The sequence below is a fragment of the Quercus robur genome, chromosome 11, assembly GCF_932294415.1.
Source record: "Quercus robur chromosome 11, dhQueRobu3.1, whole genome shotgun sequence".
In the NCBI taxonomy this organism is placed as follows: domain Eukaryota; kingdom Viridiplantae; phylum Streptophyta; class Magnoliopsida; order Fagales; family Fagaceae; genus Quercus; species Quercus robur.
Window position 1 is genome coordinate 6,989,386 of NC_065544.1, and position 22,705 is coordinate 7,012,090.

Below are 22,705 nucleotides of genomic sequence, written 5' to 3' on the forward strand. Positions count from 1 at the left end.
CTAAATCATATATATATATATATATATATATATATATATATATATATATATATATATATAAATACTACAAGGAAAAAGGGCTATTGCGGTGGGCCAGAAGCGTCGCTAAAGGTACATTTCACCTATAAAAACCGCTATAAGTCTTCAATTATATCATAATTTTAGTCCTTCAATAGCTGTTTTTGCCCGCCGCTATAGGTTTTTTTTTTTTTTTTTTTTTTTTTTTTTTTCCTTCTTGGGTTCTAAAACCACATTTCTATTACAAATAACCTGTAATAATTTTAGGTCCTCTAAGACTATACCACAAATGTAACTAGATAACAACACAAATATCTCCAAACTAACAGTATATTAACATAGAAATATATTATCAAATACATAATATTGTCTCTAACCATCATCAGAGTTCCAAGCTAATACCACAATCAAAGTTCCAAAGTATTTAAAAATATCCTTCAACACTTCCAAAAATTGCAGTTGTTCAAACTACAAGGCTTTACTTCCTTAACGTGTCTAAGGACAAACATTAATTCTAAGATTTTGTTTAAATTATATATTTTAAAGGAAAAATATTGCAATCTTAATTGCTTGTATATAAGAAGCCTATTAAGTTAAATTTTACTTTAAAAGTTAAAATATAAATATATTGACTAAAAGCAATAAAGGAGAATAATAGAACAACTGGTTGACGAATACCAAGCACATGTTCTATAGCATAGACAATAGACAATAAACTCTCAATAGGTGACGAGACTTCTACGTAAAAGCCAAAAGATGCTTCATCAATTGAGGTCTTGAAATTTCATAAGTCTAAAGAGACCATGCAAGGCATTTATAGAATCTTGTATAAACAATGCACTCAACGCCAAACTGACAATCATTACAAAGCACACAAACAACAAGAGTAAAAAAAATCCACAGACCATGGTATGATATTTTCACAAGTCAGAGGCGCAGCTCAAGCCCTTTATATCTTTGTTGATATCATGAAAACATAATCCAAATCCATTAATTATTTACATATATAGAAATATTGCTCCTCAACAAGTATAACATGCGTCTTTAATTAAAATAATAATAAGGAAAAAATAAAGTTGAGGCCAATGCGCAAAAGGCATCTTTATATAACCTTAGAAAATTTTATGGACCAAAGTAGGATAGGCATATTTTTCCCCCCTTAAAGCTAACATCACAAATAAGGAACCAACAAAGTTGTATCCCCATGTAGTCAGTTAAGAAGATTTTGGAAGTATTTATGGAGCTGTAATATCCCGCACAAGATCCGCCACTTCGCTTGGAGGGCTTGCAAAGATGTTTTACCCACAAAGGAGAATCTGGTTAGGCGCAAAGTGCTTTTGGACAGTGTTTGTGATGAATGCCAGATGGAGGATGAGTCTTCAGGCCATCTATTTTGGCACTGTCAACGTGCTAGAGAAGTTTGGCGCACTTCCTCTCTGTTTCTGGGCTTTGTGGATCACCATTTCAGTTCATTCATGGACTTGCTGTACTTCCTCTCTGTTTCTGGGCTCTGTGGATCACCATTTCGGTTCATTCATGGACCTGCTGTGGTACGTAGTGATGATTGCTCAATGGGATCACAGTGGGGTGGAACATTTGATTGTGATAGCTTGGGCGTTGTGGTCGAACTAGAATGAACACAGACATGGTGGTGCGAAGAAGTCAGCGCAGGCCGTAGTACAGGATGCGTTGGAATATTTAGTTGCGTATCAGGCTTGTTTGGAGGCCACAGGTTTGAAGCAGCCAGCTGAAGCAGTGGTATGGACGCCTCCCTCTCCTAATCGCTACAAAATTAATGTAGATGGTGCCGTGTTCAAAGAGCAGAAAATGGCTGGGGTGGGGATTTTAATTAGAGATGCAGCGGGTCAGTTGATCGGTGCCTGTAGTAAAAAACTTGATCCTCTAGGTGCCATGGAGGTTGAAGCTAAGGCTGTTGAGCTGGGCCTTCAATTCGCCAAAGACATGTCTATCCAGGACTTCACGCTTGAGGGTGATTCGTTGTCTCTGGTTAATGCTTTAAGGGAATTATCTCCTCCTCCATTATCTGTTGCTGCTCTGGTTTTTAGTTCCATAAATGTTGCTCATAGCTTCCGTAGTGTAGATTTCGCCCATGTTGGTCGAAATGGCAATAAGCCGGCTCATTTACTTGCTAGACATGCTTTAGGCATTGCAGATTTATCTGTTTGGGTTGAAGAGTCCCCTCGTTTTCTTGAAAAAGCTCTCAACCAGGATGTATTTGTCAATTCTTCTGATTAATAAAGTTTAGTCGAATTTCACATCAAAAAAAAAAAAAAAAAAAAAGTTGTATCCCCATGTGAGGATCCCACCTTTGGATGCCAATTCCTACATGCCCCAAGTAATCTTAACTCCCTAATAATCATATTGACAATATAAGTCATGGAACCATAATTTTTTTTATTGGTAATGCTTTTAAAAGCGGAAGAGATTCCATTTGAGCTAGTGCTCATTAACAAGTCCTTTTTTATTATAAAAAAAAAAAGGACCACTTTTAATATTTCTAGGGAAATAGAAGAAAATTTTAATTTTCACCCAGCTGGCAATTACCATAATACATGGAAGAATCCCATCTCTAAAGACAAAAATCTGTGACTCCAGCTATGATTTTAAGGACTACCTTTCTCTTCATTCCTATGCTTGGCCCTAATCTAATTCAGTGCCCAAAATTCCACATAGCTAGACTCGTACCGCATCAAATAGAAACTTCCATAGTTTCTCTTTGGAACAAACAACAGTCAACAACTAACCATACTTCAAAACACAAAGAATTACACACCTAGGTGATTAGTTTACAAGGACTTTAAACCTCTACAACTACAACCAGAATATAATAAATTCAGAATCGCTCATCTATTGAACGTCCAAATTTACTTCCACAATAACAAACGCATGAGTAGGTTATGGAAACAGTAATGGGCACATCACCATGACTGAATTGATGAACTAATCATTCAATCATTCAAAATACCCAACAATCATGTGAAAGAATAAAAGGTAAAAACCCATCAAGAAATCAATTGGGAACTAAAAAGAACCCCAAAACCAATACACAATAATTTTTTTCAAACATATTTTCGGATTCTACAATAACCAATTACCAACATAAAAAAATATATATATAAAAAAAAAATAAAAAACACTCCTGTGTATAAAACTAACTTTGCAGTATGACAGAGTACTTCATTACTCTTTCTCTATCACTCCTCTGCTGAGGGACAGGGTACCTGGTGAGTAAAGCAAACTCTAAATATTAATCAAAAGTTTGAACTTTGACAAAAAGGTTAAAAAGAAAAGAGTAACACAACCCCTGTTTGCTTGCCTAGAAAACCAAATAAAACAACAAAAGAGTTGCAAATTTCAAATCTTTTTAAGCAAACCAAACCCACAGAAACCAACGCATGGTAAAGCCCAAAAACATTAATTTCCTTTTCTTGGCTTTCCCTCCAATTTATCAGCAATCAAACAGCAAACAAAACAAATCAAATTCTTTTAAAAAAAAAAAATGGAAACTTTCAATTCTAGAAGTTTACAGTTGTGTTCAAAACACTCCGTACATAACAGTTTACCACTTATAATTTGTTCCAAAAGCATTTCTCACTTTTAGGTATTGTGATTGATTTCTTTTCTTCTTTTTTTTTTTTTGGTTCCTGCTCCTACTCCACCATGTCACAGTATGGTGATATTATCCCTGCCCAGAATAACAATAAAAAGAAGAGCATTGCAAAAATCACCCTAAAGGAAAAAGAAAACCGCTTATGGTCTTAAAGCCAGAAGAACCAAGACACTAAAAGGTGCAAAAGAAATGTTTAGAAATGACAAGAGGGGATTTTAGTTAATTACATAAAAATCTGTATAAAATCAAACCAGTATCACATTTGTAATGTTATTCAATCCATCCTGTTAAGGTCATAAAACGTAATACTTGAAGACAATTCTAACCAAGAAAAAAGTGTTGATCTAATAAATTAAACATATTTAAAAGATAATAAGATTAAAGAACAAAAACTATGTAATAATAATAATAATAATCGATTGAGCTGTTCTTAATCACAAAAACGTTATATTGGTTCGACCTTAACCATTAAATGCAATCTATCAATCCTTTTACTACCTGTTTTCATTTGTCTGTATATCTTTAATCTAAACCACTCTGAAAATAATGCTCGGAAGGACATTTTAGTCACATGCTAAACCAACCCAGCAAGATGATGAAAATAAATTCTATTGAGAAAACAAATTCTTATTCATTTAACAGTTTCACATATGTAAATAATTTTCATATTGAGAAAAAAAATTAAGAACGCTTAAAATGAACTTTAAACTAATGTCAATAAACTATTTTCTTTTGTCCTAAGTTATTAAAAAAGAAGACGCAATAAAATGAACAAGGATTTTGTAAAGCTTACAGAATCACTAATACAGCAATCCCAAACTCTGGCATTGTGACCAAACAGCACAACACCGTCAAGTTCAGGCACAATAGAATACCCAGGCTTGTCAGAACCATTTCTTTCAGTATGAACCACCCAAACACGAGCACTGCACAAATCAAGAAACCGGTTATTGTGTGGAATCACTCCTCCAAGATAAAGAACAAGTATTAACAATTAGAATGGTATTAATGAAGAAACTAATTCACCTACGATCGTCAGAGACAGATACCAGATTGGAACCATCAGAGGACCAGGTTATGCGGAAGAGTGATCCTTCATGACCAGCAAGTTTATCCATATGAACAGCTTCAAACTGCTGATAATGAAATAGGATATGGTTGGAAAATGGATAGCTTTGATCAATATGGTCTTCCATAGGACTTGTTGAAGATGGAGCATTATACTTAGGAACCACCTTCCATACAAGAATCTGAAAGAATCATTTTTGTCTCAAAGGGTTAGGAATAACATAAAGACCAAGGTCAAAAGCCTCTTTTAAAAACTATAAGGATTATGGTAATTATAAGATAAGTACGATAGTCTCTGGTAGATGATAAATCAGCTCCACTAACAGCATGGGACTAAAATTTTATAATCAGGGAAATGACTAGTTCCCTTTCCTTTTATCCTTCCTGAAGGAGGAATTCAATCACTGGAGACTCTGTAGACATACTAGGAGTGACCATAGAATAAGACTTATTAAAAGAGGAAAAAGTGAACATACAATAAGAAAATTAACAATGATAGTATTAGAAAAATTACAATGCTCAATATTGATAATGACTATGACCAATACTCTTAACACAAATAAGGCACCGACAAATTTTGTGACCAAACCCATTATTTAAAAAAACCACCACCAGGCCCTAATCCCAAATTTTGGGGTCATCTTTGAGGACGCCCCAACATGTATCTGTAGTAGATCCATTTATAACAAAGTAACTTAAAATTTTACAATGGCATTAAAGTCTGCAACCCAACCCTCCTTTTTTTCCAAACTTGGGACCGACACTCAAAATTAATGAAAAACCAGTTAAACCTATGAAACAAAGATGCCCAGATATGTTTTTTTTTTCACTTGAACGAGTTAAATCCTAAAAAACATGCAAACCCAGAACTGGTTCCTAATCAACTGAAATAAAACTCAAAATGTCTGAAACATAGAATTTAAGGAAAATTTTAGTCTTGGATAAAGCCCTGTCCATCCAATTTACAATACTAAACCCACAAACCCGAATCAAAAAACAAGAAGAAAACTTTCCTAATAATAAAGTAAAAGACTCACAGAACCCAAAAAAGGAAACAAAAGCATAATTGGGATTCAGAGAAAACGAAGGGAAAGTCAAGCAGATACATTTCCATTCAACAAAACACCAAAATCAGCTCAGTGAGTTCTGTAACCCCAAGTGACCACTAAAGGCCAACTCAACTCCATTTTTATCTTTCTTCCCAAAAAAAAAAAAAAAAAGTTAACTTTGGTTCACTATTCATAAACGAACAAAATCCCATTTAGATCAATTCAATGGGTATCACAAACTAGCAATGCATCTTTTGAAAATCAAATCAAGCAAAGTTTTTGAAAAGCGAACACTACCTTATTGAATGAGTGGCAAAGCTGAGATAGAGCAAACAAAAGCCCTTTAAAAAACCAATGTGAAAATTGCTGAACGAAGAAAAAAATAACACACTTCTGTAGATTTCTTTTCTTTTATTTAGCTATCAGTCCCAATCCAATTGCTTCTCTATATTCTCTCACTCTCTCTTCCACTGTGCTCAATGCTTAGCAGTTAGCAAAGAGAGAGATGGAACACAGTGTGAGAGCAAAGAGATTTTGGACTGATCCAATCATGACAGGGCTCGTGAATATTTTTTAATTTTTTTTTATTATCTAATATTTTATTTGATTTTTTTTTTAATTATGATAACTATTAAAATTGCGTATCACAGTATAAATGTGAAAGATCGAAATAATTGCACTTTTTTAGGGCATAGTGGTATAATTTATAACCATTACGTTAATTACTAATGTACACTCTACCAGTCTCTTATTAAACACGTGATCTCTCTCACCAGTTGAGTTCTCAAGTTCTAACCCAATGATTAACAATTCAAAATCAGCATCATATGAGAAAAACCAATTAAATCTACGCTAAATGAATTGAATACTCATATTGTCTAAAACAATCCATAATTAAAATCAAACAAACCAAAATCAAGCTATTAAGAAATGGTGAATTTATTCATAAGGCCATGATTCTAACATTGTCAAAATCAACCCAACAAATACTAATATGCAAACATTCACGTATAAAAAAATAAAATAAAATAAACAAATAAATATTTGCAAAAAATTGAAAAAGTAGATTGATATGAAAACCCTAACTAACTAACTAACTAACCTGACCTTGAAAATAAGAGACTTGCCGATCCGGCCGGCGGGGTGATTCGCCGCCATGAGCGCAATAGCGATCGTATCACCGAAAACCATCTGGATCGCGGTGGAAGTGACCGGAGAGAGATCGAAGGGGCACAATTCTAGCTCCAGAGGCAAAATGCACGTTCATGTCACACAGGGCAGCGAGCGCATTGCCCTGAATCGAGGTGAGGGAGATCAGGTACGCGCCTTTAGCGCGAACGCAAGGGACGAGGCGGAGGAGCTGGTCGGTGTTGCCGGACTTGCTGAAGTGGTGGCGGCGGCGGAAAGGCCAGGTGAGGGAGGCAGGGAGAGAGAGAGAGAGGCGAAGGTGGTAAGGGTGAGGGAGAAAGAGAGTGACGGCTGGTGTAATGGGTATGAAGAGAAAACATTAAAACCCTAACCAAAGCTTATTGTGTTTTTTTTTTTTTTTTTTTTTTTTTTTCTCAGATCTAATCGTTTCTTTGTTTTCTTTTTCCTTTTTTTCTTTTTTTTTTTCCCTTTTTCTTTCCTGGGCCGTGATATCACTGATATGCGTCCACTTTTTTTTCTTTTTTCTCTTTGTTTTTTCTTTATTGTTAATAAGCCCATTGTCTTTTCTTTATTGTTAATAAGCCCTTTTTGTTAAGTTTTCTTTTTACATTTTTTCCTTTATACTTTTACAAAAAAACAATCATATATACTCAATAAGATTCAGGACACAACTTTCTCAAAAAAAAAAAAAAAAAAAAAACCACACAACAAAAATCATCACACGTTCTATCTTATTAAAAATAAAAAAAATAAAAAAATAAAAAATTGTCACAGCTATTATTAAATTTATGTAAAATTTTAATATGTGGCTAACTACTTTTACTTTAAAAAAAAAAAAACATATGACTAATTGGATGGTCAGATTGAGAGAACATAACCATACAAGTATACAGCACATATCCATCACGTGCCATTCATAGATTTGAAATCTAACCGTTGGATTTGAAGAGTGTAATGAAAGGTTAATTCTAATAAATTATGGTCACAATCACACGATTGGATTTAGAGAAACGTGCAGTTAATAACTTATTATTGAATGTTACATCAACCAATAACTTATTATTGAATTCATATTTTGAAAATCCAACGATTGGATCACATTTCTATATGTTCTTAACATGCATGCCAATTTTAACGCCAATTAGATGTAATTTACCGTATGATCTTTAAACTCATCTTTTATGCGTTATTTTAAATTACAAAAACTTGAATTAAAACAATTGATCGATGGTATGACTATTAATCTTTGATCACTTTGAAATTTTGTAAGCATGAAATATGAAGATAATGTAATCTAACGATAGATTTTTCAAAATTCACTTTAAATTAAGAAATATAGGATTGGGTTCAAGTTACACTTGATGTAACTCTAAAAAATGTTACACCAACCAATAACTTATGGTTGAATTCATATTTTCAAAATCCTACAGTTGAATCGCATTTTATATATATTCTTAATATGCATACCAATTTTCATGCCAGTCGGATGTAATTTACCATTTGATCTTAAAACTCATCTTTAATACGTTATTTTAAACTACAAAAACTTGAATTTAAAAAATTAATTGATGACATGACTATTAATCTTTGATCACCTTTAAATTTTGTAAGCATGAAAAATATATGAAGATAATGTAATTTAACGGTATATTTGTCAAAATTCACACTGAATTAAGAAATATAGGGTTGAGTTTAAGTTATACTTGATATAACTCTAAAAACTGTTACACCAACCAATAACTTATTGTTGAATTCATATTTTGAAAATCCAACTGTTGGATCACATTTCTATATGTTCTTAACTTGTATGCCAATTTTCATGCCAATTGAATGTAATTTACCATTTGACCTTTAAACTCATCTTTTATATGTTATTTTAAACTACAACAACATGAATTTAAACAATTGATCGATGGCATGACTACTAATCTTTAATCACTTTAAAATTTTGTAAGCATGAAAAATATATAAAGATAATGTAATCTAACGGTAAATTTGTCAAAATTCATTTTGAATTAAGAAATATATGATTGGTTTCAAGTTACACTTGATGTAACTCTAAAAAATGTTACACCAACCAATTACTTATGGTTGAATTCATATTTTGAAAATCCTACTGTTGGATCACATTTTATATATGTTCTTAAAATGCATGCCAATTTTCATGCCAATCAGATGTAATTTACCATTTGATCTTAAAACTCATCTTTTATGCATTATTTTAAACTAAAAAAACTTGAATTTAAATAATTGATTGATGACATGACTATTAATCTTTGATCACCTTTAAATTTTGTAAGTATGAAAAATATATGAAGGTAATGTAATCTAACGATAGATTTGTCAAAACTCATATTAAATTAAGAAATATAGGGTTGGGTTTAAGTTGCACTTGAGGTAACTCTAAATAATGTTACACCAACCAATAACTTATTGTTGAATTCATATTTTGAAAATCCAACCGTTGGATCACATTTTCTATATGTTCTTAATCTGTATGCCAATTTTCATGCCAAACAAATGTAATTTACCAATTGATCTTTAAACTCATCTTTTATTCATTATTTTAAACTTCAAAAGCTTGAATTTAAACAATTGATTTATGACATGGCTATTAATCTTTAATCACCTTGAAATTTTTTAAGTATTTAAAATATATGAAGATAATGTAATCAAACGGTAGATTCTTCAAAATTCACATCAAATTAAGAAATATAGGGTTGGGTTCAAGTTACACTTGATGTAACTCTAAAAAATGTTACACCAACCAATAACTTGTTTTTGAATTCATATTTTGAAAATTCAACCGTTGGATCACATTTTCTATATGTTCTTAACATGCATACTAATTTTCATACCAATCAGATGTAATTTACCATTTAATCTTTAAACTCATCTTTTATGCGTTATTTTAAACTACAAAAACTTGAATTTAAACAATTGACTGAGGACATGACTATTAATCTTTGATCACTTTGAAATTTTGTAAGCATGAAAAATATATGAAAATAATGTAATCTAATGGTAGATTTTTCAACATTCATATCGAATTAAGTAATATAGGGTTGGGTTCAAGTTACACTTGATGTAACTCTAAAAAATGTTACACTAACCAATAACTTATTGTTGAATTCATATTTTGAAAATCCAACCATTGGATCACATGATATATATGTTCTTAACATGCATACCAATTTGTATGCCAATCGGATGTAATTTACTATTTGATCTTTAAATTCATCTTTTATGCGTTATTTTAAACTAAAAAATTTGAATTTAAACAATTGATTGATGACATGGCTATTAATCTTTGATCACCTTGAAATTTTGTAAGCATGAAAAACATATAAAAATAATGTAATCTAACAATAGATTTGTCAAAATTCACATCGAATTAAGAAATATAGGGTTGGGTTTAAGTTACACTTGATGTAACTCTAAAAAATGTTATACCAACCAATAACTTCTTATTGAATTCATATTTTGAAAATCCAACCGTTAGATCACATTTTATATATGTTATTAACATGCATGCCAATTTTCATGCCAATTGGATGTAATTTACAATTTGATCTTTAAACTCATCTTTTATGCGTTATTTTAAATTACAAAAACTTGAATTTAAACAATTGATTGATGACATGACTACAAATTTTTTATCACCTTGAAATTTTGTAAACATGAAAAATATATGAGGATAAAGTAATCTAACGGTAGATTTATCAAAATTCATATCGAATTAAGAAATATAGGGTTAGGTTCAAGTTACACTTGATGTAACTTTAAAAAATGTTACACTAACCAATAACTTGTTTTTGAATTCATATTTTAAAAATTCAACAATTGGATCACATTTTCTATATGTTCTTAACATGCTTACCAATTTTCATGTCAATCGGATGTAATTTATCTTTTGATCTTTAAACTCATCTTTTATGCGTTATTTTAAATTACAAAAACTTGAATTTAAAAAATTGATCGATGACATGACTATTAATTTTTGATCACCTTAAAATTTTTTAAACATGAAAAATATATGAAGATAATGTAATCTAACAGTAAATTTGTCAAAATTCACATCGAATTAAGAAATATAGGGTTGGGTTCAAGTTATACTTGATATAACTCAAAAAAATGTTACACCAACCAATAACTCATTGTTGAATTCATATTTCGAAAATCCAACCGTTGGATTACATGTTCTATATGTTCTTAACATGCATGCCAATTTTAATGCCAATCGGGTATAATTTACCATTTGATCTTTAAGTGGGAAGGCAAAAAAAAATAGAGGGAAATTTTGGGGCTAGAAAATTTAAAGGTCTATTGCGGCGGTTCAACCCGCCGCTATAACTAAGAAAAGGTGCCGCAAAAAGGATCCCTATTGCAACGGGGTTTTGGAGCGCCGCTATATCTTAGTTACCGCCACTAAAACAGGTCTATTACGGCATCTTTATGTCCCGCTATTGTAGGACGCCGCAAAAAACCCTACCTATAGCAGCGGTCCCAAAAAACGCCACAATAGGCGACATATAGCGGCAGTTTTCGCACCCACCGCAATAGCTCGTTTTTTTTTTTTTTTTTGAGAGAGTATCAATCTAAAGCGTCTATTCCTGATGATAGCTCTTTATTATCAAATCAAGTTATTAATTAGTTTTTGGTGTAAGCGAGGATTGAACCCCATATCTCTTATTCAACCACCAAAGACTTTACCAATAGAGCTAACTGGAACCCACAAATAAAAAATATATATGAGTCATGCTAACGGGTGCCCTTAGGGCAATGGTTAACAATCCATTTTAGGAAATTTTTGATACCACTTTTATGGGAAATGAAAAAAGTTGTCAAAATATTAATTGTTTTTTTTTTTTTTCTTTTCCCATAAAAACTTTCTTTAAATAGGTTGTTAACCATTATCCTAAGAGCATTCATTAGCATTTTCCAAAAAATATATGTTTTTTTTTATCTTTTTTTTTCTTCCCTGTATCATGGAATTTTGAACCAATTGCAAATTTCCGTGCTATATTACCAGGTCCATATGGTATGTTCAAAATGGCCAATTACAAAGTCCTGCATGTTACGCAATGGGTCTTAATATCATTGTTCAAAGACAAATGGAGATTTGGCAAATGTCCTTAAATAAAAGTTGAAAAGAATATTTGAGTGTCAATCACAGGTCAATTCATACTGATAATGACATAAGCAGTTTAATTAAATGCTACCAAGTATTATTTTAAGTTAAGATACTTTGACTAATCAAACTCTGTCATGTGTCTCTTGGAGAACAAGAGATAAAATCTCTCAATTTAAATTATGACTTATCTTATCAAATGAGCGCCAATCATGTGTCATTAAACTCCTCAATAATCCAACAAATAAAAGTTCTCCTTAGTCTCGTAGGAGAATATTCAAAAGTCTCAAAACTTTATTGGAATCAAGGTCCAAAGCCTCCAAGAACTTCAACGGTCAAAGCTCAGTCGAATTCAAGTCTCAAAATCCCTAAAAACTTCTACATTTAAATCTTTGAACACAAACAATATTTGAAGAATATTCATCCCTCTAAACCTTAAAATTCTACTAGAATCAAGCTTCAAAACCTCTAAGAACTTCAATAATTTCAACTTCAAAGATTTTTTTAGATCAAGCTCCAAAACTCCAAAGACTCTAATCCATTGAAACTTCATTAATTAGATTCAATCTCCAAAGCCCCAAGGAATTTCCATAAAAAAATCTTTGAAGACAAAGAACACATAAAGAATGAGAAGAATAAAAAGTCTCTAGCAAGTGCATAGCCAAAAATTCATCACCATTTCATTCCAAGGGTCTTTCAATCCACTTTATAATTAAAGTGAAGGATATTTTGTGCTTCAATCAAGACTGCATTGGCACAATTCTCGAATCAAATACTTTTCCCTAGAAATCAAATCAAAGCATTATTCTATTGTAATAGAATATAAGTACAGAAGATTGTACCCACTCTTTTATGTTTTATCACTAGAAATTTACATTTTTGAAACTATTTAAATGATTTAATTTTTAAACTTGAAATTTTGTGTTTACACCCCAAATTTGCTCACATCTAATATTTCTTTTTAGAAAACTACACTCTTTATCGTTTCCAAAAATTCAATTCAGTCTTAAAAGCTTTTTTTTTTTTTTTTTAATTATCAATTTAGTTTAACCAAGGTATGCGAATATATAATCCATATAATATATTCTAGAAAATCCAATTTAATGTTTATTGCAATCGCTCCATTCCAAAAAGAATGATAACATTAAGGTTGTGGGTTTTTTTTTTTTTTTTTTTTTTTGGGTGCATGCGCTTGCAAGTAAATAAGATTATAACAATATGGACAGGCTATGTATTATGTATACAAGATAAGGAAAAATATGTATGTATATAAATAAAATATGGACACGCCTCACACACTTGCCAAACGCCTATTCAATTATTAATTCCCGTGGAGACTTTTCTTTTTGTTTTTTTGGTTGGTGTTAAATATATATTATTAACGTGATATGTTATATCATGTTGTATATGATAGAGTGGATGTGGAAGGAGAAGCATAGAATAGAAACACCGAGAACATGAAGGTTACGTAGTTCAGCCTTGTCGGCCTACATCCACAAAGGAATTCCTTAAGGGTTACATTTTTAATATGTAAGAGTGTAGTACAATAACTTGTGTTACAATGAACCCTAACATGAGTATATGTAAGCGAATAAACCCTAGACTACTAGTATAAGTAGGATTGGCCTTGGCCCTATTACATTGGACTACTATGTCTAATATATCTCTAACACCCTCTCTTAAACTCAAGGCGGAAGCTCAATGAAGGTTTGAAGTTGGATAAGCATGAGAAGATCCCTTATAGATGTCTTGAAGAATGCCTTTGAAGAAACCACAATGAATAATATGCCAATTGACCAATTTCAGAGTTTCAAATGAAGAAACGAAGTCCAAAATCGGAATCTATGCGAAAAATTGAGCAAGATAGGCTATTTTTGGAAATTTTGACTTTTGGTTAAAGGTCAACGCAAAAGTCAAAGTAAACTATGGTCAAAGTCAACATATCCAAGGTTAAAGTCAACGGCTACATGGTCCAGGTCAGTTCCGGGTTTCTAGGTCAGGTCACAGATCAGACTGTAGAGACAGTGACATCATCCTGATGACGTGGCGTTGACCTGGACATAAGTTGACGTGGCTGTGGCTTGCGTGGCGCTGACATGGCTAAATGACATCAAGATGACATCATTAGAGGTTTTCGACACGTGGGATGTCCACTGATGTGTGGAGGAGAAGCCAAAAACCCAGGCGGCAAGTGTGGGTGCGTGTTGGCGAGATAGGTGGTCAAACTTCTCGGGTTTTGCAGATCAACGGGTTGTGAGGCCAACAGAGCAACACGTGTAACCATAAACCTACTTGAGAGTCGAGAATTTCGATGGTGCGTGGGGAGTTGCAGAGCCTTTGGTGGTGCGTGGTGGCACGTGAAGCTACTGTTGGGGGCCAAGTTCCTGGGTTTTGATCATGGAAGGTTGTGGAGCACGTCTGTGGTGTTGGTTTTATTAGGTGAATCTTGGATTTGCACAAATTTGATAAGTTAAGTCACGGCTTGCTTGGTTGTTGGATTTTGACACATCATAGAGCCATGGTGGCTGCGAGATGCCATGGAGTCTAAATCCAACAGACAAGCATGTGTGACTTCAGATGATGGTGTGCACGTGATAATCTTCTTTGCTTGCTAGAGACGTTTGTTTGATGCCAAGAACGAAGTTTGGCTCTAATACCATGTTAAATATATTATTAGCAATGTGATATATTATACCATGTTGTATATGCTAGAGTGATGCAGAAGAGGAAGTATAGAATAGGAACAACGAGAACACGAAAGTTACGTGGTTCAACCTTGTCAGCATACATCCACGGAGGAATCCCTTAAGGGCTACATCTTTATTATGTAAGAGTGTAGTACAATAACTTGTGTTATAATGGACCCTAACATGAGTATTATAGGTGACTAAACCCTAGACTACTAGTACAAGTAGGACTGGGCTTGAGCCTATTACATTGGGCTAATATGTCTAGGCCAAAATGGCAAAATACCCCTTTCACCAAAACTTTCCAGCAAAATGCCCCATGTTTGAAACTATTTAGGGATATGCCCCTATTTTGAAACTCGATTTTTAGAAAATCGAGTTTCAATGAAAAACTCAATTTGCTGAAAATCAAGTTGTTTGAAAAATCCTGCATGGAACTTGAGTTCCATGCAAGAATTTTATTTTTATTTTTTTTATTTTTAAATTTGATTGCCTATAACTCGATTTTTGTCAAATCGAGTTTTTCATTGAAACTCGATCTTCGCCAAATTAAGTTTAAAACAGGAGCATATCCCTAAATAGTTTCAAACAGGGGGCATTTTGCTGGAAAGTTTCAGCGAAATGGGTATATCTCCATTTTGGCAAATATGTATAATATATCTCTAACAGTTGGTTTGGACCCAATTTTTGTTTTTGTTGCTTTGAGTGAACTAATACCTCCTAATTTGATAAAGAAAAGTGCTACATCCATAACGTTTTCATAATAAATCATAGGTGATAAGTGTTATTAGTTCTAATTTAAATAACATTATTGCCCACCCATGATAACTAATAACAACTTACCACTTGAGATTTATTGTGAAAAAATTTTGAAAAAATTTTAAACATAGTATTTCTCTTTGATAAATAGACTACCTTAGGAGTCCAAACCAATGCATTAGACTGCCAACAATTTTAACAAAGAAATTTATGACTATTTATTATCCATTTTCAACGACGTTTGAATTATATAAGACAGACTTCCAGTTAGATCAATACCACGAAACATAATCCTATACCAAACTCGTAATCCTAGATTCCTAATCAATCATCTAGCTAATTCTAAAACAAACTAATTTATTTGAATAAAATACAGGCGTAATACAATACTAATTCAAATAAAGTAATCACATAACATTTTTATTTTTTTATTTTTTGATAGAAAAAATAGACAATACTGCTGCTGCTTGTTTGAACATAAAACCAATAATTTATTAATACCATTCTTCTTCTTCAAATGAGAGTAGAACAACATATAAAACTAAAGACTAGCAAAGAGAGAATACAAAATGTGCGGGAATAATCTTTGTGTTTCTGTACATTTTACTGTATAAGAGAGACAGCATTTTTGGCCAAAATTGGGTTTTACTCATTTTAGCCAAACTTTCCAGTAAAATGCCCCTTGTCTAAAACTATTTAGGAAAATACCCCTGTTTTGAAATTCAATTTTCTAAAAATTGAGTTTCAAATGTAAAACTTGATTTTTGGACAATCGAGTTATAGCGAAATGAGACTTAAAAAAAGAAAAAAAAAAATCTGGAACTTGAGTTCCATTCAAAGAACTCAAGTTTATAGAACTCGAGTTCCACTTGAATATTTTCAAGGAGCTCGAGTTCCATAATTTTTTTTATTTTTTTTAAATTTCAATTTGCTATAACTTGATTTTCCAAAAATCGAGTTTTAAATTGAAACTCGATTTTTAGAAAATCGGGTTTTAAAATAGGGACATTTTCCTAAATAGTTTCAGACAAAGGGCATTTTGCTGGAAAGTTTTGGCAAAAGAGACAAATGCCCATTTTAGCCCTGCATTTTTATACAATCATGATAAGTGTGTAGTACTAAGTGATAGGTGTGCAAAGCAAGTAATAGTATAATGTGCTTATGTAAAGTTGTAATTTACAACTTTGTGTTTTGTTGGCTTTATTCCGTACCAAATTTATTTGTAATTTCATTCAATCTGTTGTACCATGTATTTATTGTGGGATTTAATTGTAAGGGTTGTGTGATAGAGAGAGAGTGTGTGAAAACTCAAGCTATTGAAGACAAAAGGGTTTTAGCGGGTATCTCGCGACTAAGCATCCCACGAAATGATGCATGTGCCCCGCACATGATTGGAATGTGAAGAGACAAGATAGATGGAGACAGTTATGTTTCGCGAGTATCTCGCAGGTAAGGCCTTCCCGCGAGACACTCGCATAACATTCTGTTTTGCCAGTTTGTACTATCTGATACACACTTTCTGTACCCACACTATATATACCCACACTATATATACCCACAATTGTTGAGGAGTGTTTCTGAGAGAAAACCCTAGCAATAAACCTTGAGAGTTAGAGATTGCTATACCCACATATCTCTACACATTTGCTTGTGGATTTTCTCAACTCCTACCTCTCTATTTCCATAGCATTGAGAGGTTGATAGTCCAAACACTTACTACACCCTTTCAGAGTGTCAAGTGAGAATTTGGTGCTGCTAGGAAGCATTGGAAGAAGCCAAGGATGACAAATGCAACATGGAGCTTGTTACGGGATCCGGAGAGCTAGACAAGACACGGTTTCAAGTAGCCTTGTTGGAGTAGGATCTTGGAGGGCTTAGGTACATCGGGTAAATTAGGCTTGGAGGGTCTCTTGCTAACTCATGTATCCCAACTGATTGTCTAGTGAATCAATTACCGCTTGGAGGGCAGCAGAGAGGTTTTACGTCGAGGACTTCGGTTTCCTCTTCGATAACACATCGCTGTATTGTCTTTGTGTTTGCATCATTCTTCCCTACTCTTTTATCTTTCATATTACTGCTGTGTTATATTGTTTATGGCTTAGAGTAGTTTGTTTGTTCATCCGCTCGCTTTTACTCTTTTCTGCACTTAGTATAAGTTAAAGTAAAATCTATAGAGCCGTAATTTTTATCTTGGGGTCTAAATAGTTCTTGTGTTTTTATACAATTTAGAGCTTTTAGCTTATATTTACGTATGATATAAAAAGTTGTATAACAAATTTAGGGAAAAAATGCCTTAAAGTTGTAAAACATCCAATTAAGGTTACTTAATTCCATTCTTTTCCAATCATTTCCCTTGCTTAAATACGTTCAATTTCATTCCATTATCTTATGATCATTTTTTTTCATTCTCTTATGAACTTCCAAACGAAGCTCTAAATCTACTCTCTAAATTTTACACATGAGCCAAATTGGAAGCATTCCATTAAACTAGTATTATCCTTATTTTAAAAATAATGTGTATTATCCTTATTTTAAAAATAATGTTTATTTTCGACGAAATATTTTACAAATTATGATCATAAAACCGTTAGCTTTGGCAAGCCAGTGTTTAGATTCAAATAGAATTTTGATTGAAGAAACCCAATGTTTATCTTCGAAACTGTCCAACAAGACTTGATGTAATTTGTTATTTCTTGCTGATATGGAATGGAAGTCTTTCTGTTTCTCAAAAGAGAAAGAAAAAAAAAATTAACCGTATTAGCTATTCTTTAAATCAGCCTAGTCATGAACTAAAAACCAAAAGAGAATTTTTGACATTCAAAAATACCTTCCCCACCCCAATAGCCCTACCTTTCCGCACTCCAACATTAAAATACAAGCAACTTTCAATTCAAGAGGAATAATATTAACCCACAACGCGACCATGATTTCAGAGGATAAGCAATTGGAAATTAGACAGAAAAAAAAAAGGCACAAAAGTAGAAGAGAGAGGACGGATGAAGCACGCTCTTGAGTAGTCTTCAACGCACCAGATTAGAGCAGGCTACATCGTCTCGAATGGCACGGTGGAACCACAAACAGCGAGATTGGAGACGGGAGGGGGGGAGGGACGCCGCTGTTCAGTTGAGAGAGACCATCTCCCTGTTTGAGCTGTCTCTCATCAATTTATGTCTAACAACTGAGCCTCTAGTTTCTCTATCTCCCGTCTCTTTGAGTTAGGCAAATTTTGTCCAGCTGAGAGGCATTAGTAATTTATTTAAACTTTAGACCTAACAGAAGTATTAATTTGGCTTATGTATGAAGTTGAGGGAGTAAGTATCCGTTTGAGATCCGTTTATTTTGTTGAAACTGAAATTTTTTCCTAAAAATATTATAAATAAAGGTAAAAATTAGTAAAAATAGTACAATGGAACCTATAAATAGTACCAAAAAGTGCAGTGAGACACATAAATAGTAACAAAAATAAACTAAATCTTAAAATAAATTGACAAAAATAATTCATACCAAACGCAGACTAAATTGACTAAAATAGAAGTTGAGGGAATGTAATGAATACTATATACCCCTTACTATTCTAAAGTTCAAGGGAAGTGTAAGAGCATTTTTCCCACGAATTTATAGAGTTAAACAAACCATTCTTTTTAAAGCAGATATGACACTTGACATTGCTTTGAACTTCCCAAGAAATATTATGGATTAGGTTCTCCACGCAAACATCTTCGTCTTCTTTAAATCTCTTCTATATGTGATCCATAATCAAGCTTCTCATTATACTAGGGAGATTGTTTTTGGAAATCCACAATTCTGTGATTGCCTTTTATTGTTCTAGTCTTCTCCTTTTAATCGGTAAAGTTTTTCCTGGTTCCCCCATTTTCTTCTTCATTTGCCGTCGTTGACTCGATCTTTTAACCTTTTTTTTTTTTTTTGAGAAAAACTCCATCTTTTAACTGATTCTGAAGTTCTTTGCTGCATGTACACCTGTCACACTTCTACTCGTAACTTAATATTGTCAAATATTACACTGTATAGGCATTAAAAAATGTATATTTTTAGAAGTATTGTTAAAAATATGTGCTTAAATGATTAAAATTATCATATTCCAATAGTTTAAACTTTTAAAACAGTCAGTAATTTAACATGGTACATATAACATCTTATTGTTTCCACACACTGATGCACACAACCTAATTAGGTAATTCGTAGTGACAAAGTCCAAAATTTTATTGTAAAATCTATCCGAAGTCACAGCCGCACATAGCGCACTCTCACTTTTATAAAAGGATTGATGAGGTGAGGTGGCCCTCGTCAACAACCCATACTACCTACCCCTTCCAACATTTTGCATCTTCTATACTCGTCAATTGTGCCAAGTCACCAAATGTCTCCATTTGAATCCAAACCCCGATCCCAATCCCAAACACAACTACACACTCAACCACCCAATCACTACCATCAAAACTCCTTTCTTTTGTCTTGGCTTCCACTGTTGCCTCCTCCATCCTCTTATTCTTGATCATCCTTTACAGTAATATCACCTAAAAGTGAACCACTCTTGACTTTTGACTCCCAGATTGATCACTTGTCCTACTCTATCGTCTAACATGCCACTAATTCCTTCTCGCATTGCCTCGTCCTGGGTGACTTTGGCCTAGTTGCAAACACCCTTACTACCATTGCCATCAAGGTCATGAACTCTTGTTCACTTCAATGCATGTGCTAGTTCCACAACAAGCTCTTCTTCTGCTTCAAGCTCCACTCCCCTTATCTCATCTTTGTAATTGTGTTTCTTGTCCCACCACAAATGACATTTTGTGATGTTTTTGGTTGCCAAGAAAGTAAGGGGAAACTAAGGAAGACAAAATAAAGTAATTTTATTTGAATTTCCTTATTTTGAGAGTAATTTTTAAGCTAATGTACCTTCTTCCTTTTTCTTTTTTCTTTTTTTCTGTTTTTTTTAAGCTAATGATGAAGAATAACAATGAAACAGGCTTCAAAGAAGCTAGGACTAAAATAAAACAAAAAATTGTTTAAGGACCAAAAAGAAGCCAGCCCTAAAAGTTGTGGACCAAAAGCATATTTAAGGCTCAATCACATTGGTAATAACAACAACAACAACAACAAATGACAATAACAACAATAATAAACTAACAATAATATCACTGGTAAAAAAAAAAAAAAGTAATAATAATATCAGTATAATACTATCACTAATAATAGGATGATATAGATGTCTATAATTTAAATCTCTTATTCCCAATTGTTGTAACTACTGAATTATAAAAAAACAATTATCTAGATTAGCATATTACTTGGCGAATTAATGATCTCTCTCTCTCACTCACACACACACACACACAATTATGAGACTTAAAACAATTTTAAAAAGAGAAGAAGTGAAAGGAAAAGGATTGGGTAGTACTCACCTGCAAGTTTCTTGTGAAATAAAGAAATAATAACAGACCAAAGATAGAAATTCCAAGCAGAGAAGTTTTCACAAAAGAAGAAGTGAAAGGAAAGGATTGGTACTCACCTGCAAGTTTCCCATGAAATAAAGAAATAATAACAGACCAAAGATAGAAATTCCAAGTGCAAAGAAGTTTTCCCATATGTAGCCACTTGTTAGGAGGTTTGACACAAAAGAACTGCAAAATGCCACAACTATAATGTATGAGACACTAATCTTAAGAATTTCTAACTAAAATTCAAAAAATGAGAATTCACGAAATTTTAATGGAAATGTATAAGTTAAAGAGAAAATTAAAGATCTATACTTAGGCCTTGAAAGTAAGAAAATAGGGCCAAGATCACATGTTTATGGCCTTTGGACAAATAGGAACTCTAACCCCATACACAATAGCAGTGGTTAATCAAGGATGGAGTTCAAGCCCATTACATTCATGAGAGAAGGAAGCATGAACGCGACACAATTAGAAGAAATAAGAGGAAATTAAGGAAAGAATGAAGAGCAAAAAGAAGACAATGGCTACAAATTTCCCTTATATATTTTTATTAGATGTGAATTTTGACTAATCTACCATTAGATTACATTTTCTTATTGTTAAATATTAGCATTGATACACCATGTTGAATATGCTAATATAGATGCAGAAGCGAAAGCATAAAGTATAGAACACAATAACACACGAGAGTTACGTGATTCAGCCTAACAGCCTACATTCACGGAAGAAACCCTAAAATGCTACATCAATAATATATTATAGTGTAGTACAAATCCTGTGTTACAGTGAATCATAAAATGTGTATATATAGTAGACTAAACTCTAGACTAATAGACTTCTAGTACAAGTAGGAGACTTGCACACAAAGTAGAATTAGGCTTGGGCCTATGCTAATGGGCTAATATATCTCTAACACATCCTCTCAAACTCAAGATATAAACTTGATGAAATCTTGAGATTTGATAAGGTTAAAAAGATTTCTTAAATGAAGTTTGGCTCTGTGACGGTAGTTTGAGGAAGACAATGGTCTTGCAGTGTTGATGCGACTTCTAACGGTGACATGATTATACTAGAGAGTTTTGACAGCAGCAGTAGGAAGCTAAAGAAGATGAATGCAGCGACAAAAAAAAAAAAAATGCTTAGAAGACTCTTAAAAGACACTCGGTCAACTGATAGCCTATTACAAAAATTTTGAGATTTGCTTCTGGATTGTTTGTGTAGCCACCTCTCTAGCCCAAAACCTACAAATATAAAAACCCAATATCAATCCTAAGTTGGTGATAAGGAAGATGGCCACATTACCCAAAATTAAAAATAAAATAAACATTTGAGAACGCTTTTTGCTGTCCTACCCTCTCCCATCGATCATCTTTGAGAGATTGAGAGTTCCAAGTATGAAATCACCTAAAGTGTATTGGAGGTTCTGTTGAAACCATAAAGTGACAGTGTGACACAAAAATCTTCAAGTGGCCTTAAAGTAACTAAGAAATTGGTTTGGCGGTCGGCAATCTACTTGCGGCACTGAATCAATGTGAAGACTAATATAAGAGTTTTGATGAATGAATAATTGCATTAACTTTTTGATTGTACAAACCGATCTATATATACAAGGAAATAAGCTACTAACTGCCTAACTAACTTCCCAATCTATCCGGATCTTCCCTCCAAAAATGGTTATTAAAATACACCAATCACCAAGCAACACATGTCCATAATTAATATGAAACTAACTACAACACATCCTAAACTACAAG

General features: G+C 33.1%; 1 protein-coding gene across 6 annotated transcripts; it reads right to left on the reverse strand.

Moving 5' to 3' along the window:
- Positions 1-1,019: 1,019 nt before the first annotated feature.
- On the reverse strand, positions 1,020-7,298 carry LOC126706855 (uncharacterized). Of its 6 annotated transcripts, none has more exons than XM_050406422.1 (4): positions 6,874-7,298; positions 4,680-4,899; positions 4,443-4,575; positions 1,020-3,260 (listed from the first exon to the last, which is right to left on the reverse strand). In XM_050406422.1, exons 1-4 carry the CDS (start codon positions 6,955-6,957, stop codon positions 3,191-3,193), a joined length of 507 nt encoding a protein of 168 aa, XP_050262379.1. In that variant the 5' UTR covers positions 6,958-7,298; the 3' UTR covers positions 1,020-3,190. The 6 variants fall into 6 exon arrangements, 5 of the variants coding, with proteins under 5 accessions (XP_050262379.1, XP_050262381.1, XP_050262383.1 ...); XM_050406424.1 differs by having other exon boundaries at positions 1,021-3,260; positions 4,676-4,899; XR_007648727.1 differs by lacking the exon at positions 1,020-3,260 and having other exon boundaries at positions 4,299-4,575; positions 4,676-4,899; positions 6,869-7,298.
- Positions 7,299-22,705: the final 15,407 nt, after the last annotated feature.

Excerpts from the sequence above, each read along its gene's own strand:
- LOC126706855 (XM_050406422.1), bottom strand. The coding sequence starts at position 6,957 with ATGGTTTTCGGTGATACGATCGCTATTGCGCTCATGGCGGCGAATCAC. Across the intron at positions 4,576-4,679 it reads GGTATCTGTCTCTGACGATC|TGCTCGTGTTTGGGTGGTTC; the intron begins GTAGGTGAATTA and ends TGATTTGTGCAG. Across the intron at positions 3,261-4,442 it reads ATTGCTGTATTAGTGATTCT|GTACCCTGTCCCTCAGCAGA; the intron begins GTAAGCTTTACA and ends TTTACTCACCAG.